Genomic DNA, 9,205 nt, shown 5'->3' on the forward strand with positions numbered 1-9,205 from the left:
CCCCCCTCCCAAGCACCCGCTCAGCATTGATTTCTCCTCCATTACGCTTCCGTAAGTCAGCTAACCCATGCTGACTCCCTCCGCTCCCGCCTCTATCCCCAATCTTACTGTAGTCTCCTCCCTCGGCCCCTTAACCTCCCCTCCCCTACAGGGTAAGAGAGCAAGCGCCATCCACATTCTTCCCATAAAACGAGAAGCACAACCCGGGCGTTAACACACCCCCTGGGGAAAAAACAGAAGAAGAAGAGCGGACAGCTTAAATTCTGCTACTAAGCTTACATCAGGCCAACACCCGGTTACACATCCCCCTCAGGGCACTTCACCCGCGTGCAGCTGCCCTGTTAGTTCGAGTCCAGCTTTTCATGCTTAATGTCCACGCCACGGTCGGCATATCAAAGTAGTGGTGCCTGTCCTGGTACGTTACCCAGAGCCTCACCGGATGCAGCAGCCTGAACTTCACCCCTTTGCTGTGGAGGACCGCTGTAGCTCGGTTGAATCCCACACGCCTCTTAGCCAATTCTGCTCCCAGGTCCTGGTATATCCGAATCTCACAGTTCTCCCACTTACTGCCCCACTCCTTCTTTGCCCAACGCAGGACACGCTCCCTCTCTGTGAAGCGGTGGAACATTATCACCATCGCCCTCGGCTTCCTCGCGAGGACTCTATGCGCCCCATCCAGTTCCAAGGGCCACGGGAAGGCCCCTGCGCCCATCAGCGTCACCAGCATTGTAGTCACATACGTGCTCGATTCCGCCCCCTCCACACCTTCAGGGAGGCCCAGAACCCCCAGGTTTTGACTCCTAGACCTACACTCGAGGTCATCCTGCCATCTCTTGTGCAGTGCCTCACGTGCCTCCACCCTGACCGCCAGGCCCAGGATCTCATCCTCATTGTCAGATACCTTTCCACCTCTTTGATCGACTTCTCCTGTACCTTCTGAACCTCCACCATCATTCCCATGGAGGCCTTCATAGGGACCAGCATCGCTGTCTTCAGCTTTGAGAAGCAGCTTCGCAGGAACTTTTGCTGCTCTCTCGACCACTGGGCCCACGCTGCTTGGTCCGCATAGGCCGCCATTTTGTCTTCCCGGACCTGTTCAGCTCGCTTCCCTGCAATCGCTCTCTTGGTGAACCCACTCCTGGTTCCCTCCATGCAACAGTGAGGGGAATCTCTCCAGCGTCTCCTGCCATGCTGGGAATCACTGCCAAAGTGCTGCTACCGCTCCGCTGAAGGGCCCAAATGTCCGATCCCAGCGGGAGCTGCCGTGCGCGCGACCTAGTCGGACATGGCCACAACCGGAAGTCCTCCATATCTGTTAATACCCCCTTACCTAACAAAAATCCATCAATCGCAAATATTTAAATTGACTTCCTCAGCAGACGGAGCTTTTTGAGGAGGAAATTTCAAATTTCCAGTAAAACCCAAGCTTGTCCATGTGGAGTTTGCGCGTTCTCCCTGTGTCTGTATGAGTTTCACCCCCACAACCCAAAGATGTGCAGGGTAGGTGAATTGGCCATGCTAAATTTCCTCTTAATTGGGAAAAAAAAATTGGGTACACTTAAATTATTTTTAAAAACGCAAGATTATCTCTTGTACCCAGTCTGTGCTACTCCTTAATCCAACAATTCAACAATGTACAGGAGAAAAGTAATTACAAAAACCTGTTCAATTATTCCAGTAGGCTAGATTGCTTTTAATTCCTAAAAAGTGGCATTGCATTACAGGTACATGTACATTACATTACATTACACATTGAAAGAAGGAGCTTAAAGTTGTGGGTCTCTTCCCAGTAGATATCGGACTATCTAGAAACCGCTGGTTCCATTAATTTGCAATAATCATCTTTATCACACTTGGGTGCACTGATAATTGCAGGAAAAATAATTCCTCCACTCCTTTCATTTCTAGGGTTGACATATTTGCAAGTGTCTCCATGGTGATGTCTGATGGCGTCCTTATCTTTATATTTATTGTTTAAAAAATTTACAAAAATTAATTTTGCAAACTCAAAATAATCGAACACTGCCAAGTGTGATAAAGGGAATACTCACTGTGTCAGTCAATCTCCCGCAGTACTTTGGAGACACTGGAGAATCCCCCTTTTTCTACTGTATAAAATCAGTAAAATTAAACTTAAAAAAAAACCACGGCAAGGCAATCAGTTATGTCTTTGTTTCAAAACATAGTTCATTACCTACTTTGCCAAATTAGATTTTCCTCATCCATGAAGTTTTCAGTTATCATTTAACAGCAGACTGCAGGTTGGTATCATTGCCCCATCCTCGAGTTCCCTTGCAAAACACCCTGGATCCCACTGCAAAAGATTATCTACACAGCAACATTAAGACAATTGATGGTTTGGAGCTTAAATTATCAGTGTTTACACAGGCGTCTTGCAGTTCAGAAAAACTCAACCTATTAATATTTACCCGCCCCCCCCCAACCAACCCAGCCCCCAGGAAAAAAAATGCAGCAAGGATTCAATGGGGGAGAAAATACATTGACGAACAGAGTCAACCTGTTGATGTCCTCTTCGTATTTCAGGTATCTTGGTATCTTTCCATTCCTTCAACTGCACTATTCCACAATACATTCACTGACTGTTCTCGGTTTGCAGTCTGTATTTAACACCTTGTGTGGTAATGTCACTTGGCACAATGAAATTTTCCTGTTGTTATAGTATTTTAGACGATGTGCTCTAAAAGGAAAGAGGAACAAGAAACCATGAATGACGCGTAAATACAGGAGCACTTTTGTTACAGGATGGGCTGGGGTACTGTACTTCACTATTGTGTACTGCATGTAAGGATTTTGAGCGGGATTCTCCGCCGGCGGGATGCTCCGTTTTGCCGGTGCCTGGGGGTTCCCCGAAGGCATGGGGCTGCCCCACAATGGGAAACCCCATTGACCGGCCGGCATAACGGAGAATCCCGCCAGCGGGCCGGAGCAGAAATGTGGCAGGGTGGGGTGGAGAATCCAGCCTATGATATCCTAACAAATCCCAACTGAATTGTGTTTCCAGGACTTTTATACCTTTCTAAATCTTTGTCGTGCAGATTTGAGATGGCAAACCACCATCTTGGGGCCTCACGGTAGCATGGTGGTTAGCATCAATGCTTCACAGCTCCAGGGTCCCAGGTTCGATTCCCGGCTGGGTCACTGTCTGTGTGGAGTCTGCACGTCCTCCCCGTGTGTGCGTGGGTTTCCTCCGGGTGCTCCGGTTTCCTCCCACAGTCCAAAGATGTGCGGGTTAGGTGGATTGGCCATGCTAAATTGTCCGTAGTGTAAGGTTAATGGGGGGATTGTTGGGTTACGGGTATACGGGTTACGTGGGTTTAAGTAGGGTGATCATTGCTCGGCACAACATCGAGGGCCGAAGGGCCTGTTCTGTGCTGTACTGATCTATGTAATAGTTTTAAAAGCAGTTCATTTTGGATTTTTCTAACTATAAGGTAATGCCATGTGTAAACACACAGTCCAGCTGTCTGTAAAAATACAGCTTCTCGCTTCTGATTTGACGTGACAGTCGATAATATATGAATGCATACTGAATAGATGTCATTGCACTTCTAAAGGAAGAGCAGGGAAGCTTTCCTAATGATGCAGGCAATATTCCTCCAACACAAACATTTTAGCTGTTTCTGAAATCTTGCTGGGTGTAAATTAGCAGCTGTGTTTCTACAACAGTAGTTGCCTTTCACAGTGGAGAGCCAACAGCAAATGCCCAAAGGCCAGAGCTCGAAGCTCCAGTCGATTATCTGCCCTCAATGTGTGCTCAATGAACAGTGGTTAGCACTGTTGCTTCACAGCACCAGGATCTCGGGTTTGATTCCCGGATAGTGTCACTGTGCGGAATCTGCACATTCTCCCTGTGTCTGCGTGGGTTTCCTCTGGGTGCTCCGGTTTTCCCCCACAAGTCCCGAAAGACGTGCTTATTAGGTGAATTGAACATTCCGAATTCTCCCTCTGTGCGCCCGAACAGGCGTCGGAATGTGGCGACTTGGGGATTTTCACAGTAACTTCATTGCAGTGTTAGTGTAAGTCTACTTGTGACAAAAATGAAGATTATATTATTATGACCTCCAACTATAGAAACTCCAGTCACTAAGCTCGTTGCGGATACTTGGTTCATGCCTGAAACAAACAAGGCTGGGAAAAGTTAAAGGTGATCCAGCAGCTGCTGTTCTGGAACATTGAATTTATCAATGAAAGCAGTCAGCTTTATTACCTCTGATGCTCATTACAGTTCCAGATCTTTAATTAAAAATGAACCAACAGAAAAAATGAACAATTAAGTGACTGCGTGCAATCCCTATTTTCGACAGTTTGTAAAAATGTGTCACCTATTGGTGAATGTTATGACTTATTTGTGTCGGTATTAAACCAAGTATTACAGTGAGCAGTCACTGGGTACGGTAACAGTTTTCTTTTTAAAGGGGTCCCGATGACAAGTTCCCCTTTTGACTTTCCAACTTGCCTTTAATAAATGCACTGCAATGTTTAAATATAGGTGAGTAATTTGAACACTAGGTTTAATTCCTCTCCAATTCAGTGCGACAATATCACCTTCTGTTTACATTGATAATTTTCACTGTAGGGGGTCGGGGAGCCAAGAGAAAATTGTGATACTGTGCAACTCCCCAAACACATTGCTTTCCTACCTTATGCTTTGAGCACTTCATTGAAAAATTCTCCTCACTTAATTGGCAACCTGCGAGCGAGGAGAAGAATAATAATTATCGCAGTTCCAACAGTATGCCAAGTGTGCTCATTTGCTATCAATTGTGCTTCAAGAGTCAGAAGATTGTTTGGTTCAAACCCCACCCCAGGAAATTGAGCACATAATCAAGGCTAACACACCAGCCCAGTGCTGAGAGAGTGCAACATTGTCAGAGGTGTCATCCTTCAGATGAGACGTTGAACTAAAGTCCCATCTGCCCTTTCATGTGGACCAAAAAAGTCTCATGACACTATTTTAAACAGGAGCATGGGGGTTCTGATTTCTAACCAATGTCCCCTTTAAAATTCTGATCTGTACGGATGAGGTGGTAAGTCAGATAATAGATCAGCTTATAAAAACAGCAAAAGCTTAATCAGGAAAAATAAATTAAGAATATGAGAGGATGTTAGATATAAATGTAAAACATAGCAAGAGTACAGGTATTTGAAAAAGAAAAGAACAAGTAAATTAACCGTCGTCCTCTAGAGATTGAGAATAGGGAGTTAATAATAGGTAATAAGGAAATGGTGGATGAATATAGGGGATACAAAACCATTCCAGTCGTAGCTGTAAATCAAGAGGAACTTGGTGAAGTTACAGTCACTAGGGAAGCTATACAGAGCAGACTGATGGAGCTGTGGGATGACAAGTCTCTGGTGCCTGATGGACTTCACCCCAGGGTCTTAAAAGAGGTAGTTAATTTTCCAATTTTCACTAGATTCTGGAAAGGTTCCATCAGATTGGAACGTAGCAAATATAAGGAAGAAGGGAGCCAGCAAACAGGAAACTATAGACTAGTTAGCTTGATGTCTGGGTGGGGAGGTGTTAGAATTGTTCATTAAACTCAAGGTAATCAGGAAGAGTTAACATCGTTTTGTGAAAGGGAAATCATGTTTAGCCAATTTATTGGATCTATTTGAAGGCGAGACAGTGCACTGTGGATAAAGGGGAGCTCCACTTGCACGGTCGAGGCCTTCGGTGCTCACTGGGCACCGCAGGGACTGAGGTGCCTTATCGGCCCCTTTTCCCACATTTTTGTTTTACGTTTTATCGGGCGGCACAGTGGTGCAGTGGTTCACACTGTTGTCTCACGGCGCCAAACACCCGGGTTCATTCCTGGCCCTGGGTTACTGTCCGTGAGGAATTTGCACATTCTCCTCATGTCTGTGTGGGTCTCACCCCCACAACCTAAAGATGTGCAGGGTAGGTGGATTGGCCACATTAAATTGCCCCTTAACTGGTCATAAAAAATTTATTGGGTACTTTAAATACATTTTAAAGAAAAAAAATTTATTGTGATTTGTTTTTGTTCAAGTTGGTATCCCTTTAAGGGGTTGCCTCTTTTACTTTGTCCCTCAATTCATTTGATTTAGTTTAATTTGTTTACACAAAATAGTTGGATAAAGCGGAGCCAGTCGTCTTGGACTTGTACTTGGATTTCCAGAAGACATTTGATAAAGTGCCACATGAAAGATTATTGTGGAAAATGAGAGTTCATAGTGCAGGGGGTAACATTTTAGCACAATTAGAAGATTGGCTGGCTGGCAGAATATGGATCTTTACCAGATTGGCAGGATATGATGAGCAGAGTCCCACAGGGCTCTGTACTGGAGCCTCAACGTTTTACAATTGATATCAATGACTTAGAGGAGGGGAGTGAGGTATGGTCGCTAGATTTGTAGATGACACAAAAATAGGTAAGAAAGTATGTTGTGAAGAGGACATAAGGAAGCTGCAGAAGAATATAGATAGGTTGAGTGAGTGGGCAAAAATCTGACAGATTATGTATAATGTGGGAAAATGTGACATTGTTCACTTTGTATTTGAATGAAAAAGCAACGTATTACTTAAATGGAGATCAAATGCAGAATTCGGAGGTGCACTGGGATCGAGGTGTTCTAGTCCATGAGCCACAAAAGATTAGTATGCAGGTACAAGCAAGTAATTAAGAAGGCTAATAGAATGCTATCCTTTACTAAGCGAGGAATTGAACATAAAAATAAGAATGTTATGCTTCAGTTAGACAGGGCACTGGTCTGACTACAGCTCAAATATTGTGTGCAGTTTTGGTCTCCTTATTTAAGGAAGGATGTGAACGCATTGGGGGTGGTTTAAAGGAGGTGGTTCAGAGGAGATTTACTAGATTGATGAGAATGAAGGGGTTGTCCTATGAGGAGAGGTTAGACAGACTGGGCTTGTTTCCACTGGAGTTTAGAAGAGTGAGAGGTAACCTGATTAAAGTATACAAGATCCTGAATGATCTTCACAGGGTGGGTGTGGAAAGAATGTTTCCTCCAGCAGGTGGGTCCAGAACTATGGAACATTGTTTTAAAATTAGGGGTCACTCTTTTAGGCCAGAGATGAGGAGAATATATTTCTCAGAGGATTGTGTGACTTTGGAGCTCTACCTCAGAAGGTTGTGGAGACCGGGCCATTGAATATGTTTAAGGCGGAGGTAGATAGATTCTTGTTGGGCAACGAAATTAAAGAATATCAGAATAGTTGGGAATGTAGAACTTGGAAGTACAAACAGATAAGCCATGATTTTATCAAATGGCCGAGCAGTCTCGAGGGCCCGAATGGCCTACAACTGCTCCTATTTTACATGTTTGTATATATCTACCAGGCTGGTGCATGGCCATTGCATGTACACTGCTAAGGGGATACACTGGTCGCCCAGTCTCAACCAATATAACTAATGAAACAGATTATCTGGTTTAGTTATTGCTGTTTGCTGAAGTTTGGTGTGGAATAACTGACTGCCCTAATTCTTTACGATTACACTTCAAAAAAGTACTTCAGTGGCTATAAAGCGATTTGTACCAGGTATGCTAAATGTATTGTTTATATTCTGACATGGTATACAAAGAACAAAGGGTCCCGAAGATGCCCAGAAAGTATGGCGTTCTAGGTTAGGTGTTTTTGTGCTTCGATACAGATCTCCATGGACAATGTGTAACCCGGAAAAGAGAGCGGTATAAACACAGGTAACCACATTTGCAGGTTTGGGAGTTTCATTCTAGAGTTAATTGAGGTGGCGGTGGCGCATTGGTTAGCACTGCTGCCTCACAGCGCCGAGTCCCAGGTTCGATCCCGACTCTGGGTCACTGTTCGTGTGGAGTTTGCACATTCTCCCCGTGTTGCGTGGGTTTTGCCCCCACAACCTAAAGATGTGCAGGGTAGGTAGATTGGCCACACTAAATTGTCCCTTAATTGGAAAAAATGAATTGGGTATTCTAAATTTATTTATTTTTTAAATTCTAGAGTTAATTTAAAGTAGAAACTAACAGGACTCTGTTAAAACTAATTATAAATCATATAACGCAAGTTATCCAAAGACACAGAGTACATCCATTGTGCCTGTGCAGCATACAGAAAATTAAACCCTAAAACTTCAATCTTAAATCTGTGTGCTATAGTTACTGAACCTCCTGACAGTGCAAATAGTTTATTTTCCCACTACCCTTCAGAACCCCTTCAAGTTTAGTTGAGACAAGTTTAGACAAGACTGACCAGGTTTGACAGTCAACTGTGCTTTCCTTACCTGACTCAATGGCACAGATGTAATGGTATTTCTGATTGCAACCCTTGGTGTAACAGCCCAAAGTGGCACCCACCTGCTCACATCTGGAACATCTCTGCAACGAAAAAATAAGTATCGGCCAGTAAGGGGAATGATTTCCAGGATTTTCTCCAATTAATATTTCCTGCTTTTTAAAGAGGAGTAAAACTAAATTTCACGCAGCAAAAACTAAATTGACAACTGACCAGCTTTGGTCTCCTGCCCTTTGTTAAGCTGTGTAGTTTCTGGCCTCGCCACATCCCATGAATGACATTCGCAGCCACATCGGAGCCTGGCAGATCACTCACAAACCTTGTCCCGTGCGTGCGAGGCCCGAGTAATGAAAAATAGGCAAAACAAAGATATGAAGGGATATTGCCGACCCAGGAAGACGGTGTTCCTCTGACTCTGGCTTGTGTGTACCCCCACTCCCTTTGTCCCACCATTTGTGGTTGTGCCTTCAACTGCCTCGACTCTCAGCTCTGGGATTTCTTTCCTAAACCTTTCTGCTTCTCTCTCTCCATTTAAGACACCACTGCCTCCTGTCACTTGTCTTAATTGCTCCTTGTGCATTTCAGTACCAAATTTTGTTTGATAATTGCTCCACTTTGGGGTGTTTTATTGCATTAAAGCCACAATAAAAATACAAGTTGTTGTTGCTGCTGCTGTCCAATGGCCCACCTCTAAATGCTAATCTATCTCAACCTTCTGTTCGGCATCCAGCGTCTGTCTGATCACACCTATGAACAACCTCGGGACTTTTCTCCAAGCAAAATGGGCTGCATAAATGTGTTTCCAACTGGCGGGATGCCACTGTATGGATTGTGAATTTCTGTTTGCCCGGCTATGATGATGATTATTAGTAATTAGAGGAGGCCTACACTATCTGGGCTGGGAACATCACTGTGGGAAGCTCCCGCAAG

At 44.4% G+C, this 9,205-nt stretch overlaps 1 protein-coding gene across 6 annotated transcripts in view; it reads right to left on the reverse strand.

Annotated features, from left to right (window-relative positions):
* Nucleotides 1-1,664: 1,664 nt before the first annotated feature.
* The window catches only part of LOC119978357 (transcription factor 20), a 46,178-nt gene continuing 38,637 nt past the window's right edge, over nucleotides 1,665-9,205 (reverse strand). For all 6 annotated transcript variants that reach the window (XM_038819938.1, XM_038819935.1, XM_038819937.1 and 3 more), the window contains 3 exons: nucleotides 8,265-8,358; nucleotides 4,662-4,711; nucleotides 1,665-2,698 (listed from right to left, as the gene is read on the reverse strand). In XM_038819938.1, coding sequence (XP_038675866.1) covers nucleotides 2,675-2,698; nucleotides 4,662-4,711; nucleotides 8,265-8,358 — 168 coding nt within the window. In that variant the 3' untranslated portion in view covers nucleotides 1,665-2,674. The remainder of the gene's footprint in view (nucleotides 2,699-4,661; nucleotides 4,712-8,264; nucleotides 8,359-9,205) is intronic.

This window comes from Scyliorhinus canicula, chromosome 15, assembly GCF_902713615.1.
Source record: "Scyliorhinus canicula chromosome 15, sScyCan1.1, whole genome shotgun sequence".
NCBI lineage: Eukaryota > Metazoa > Chordata > Chondrichthyes > Carcharhiniformes > Scyliorhinidae > Scyliorhinus > Scyliorhinus canicula.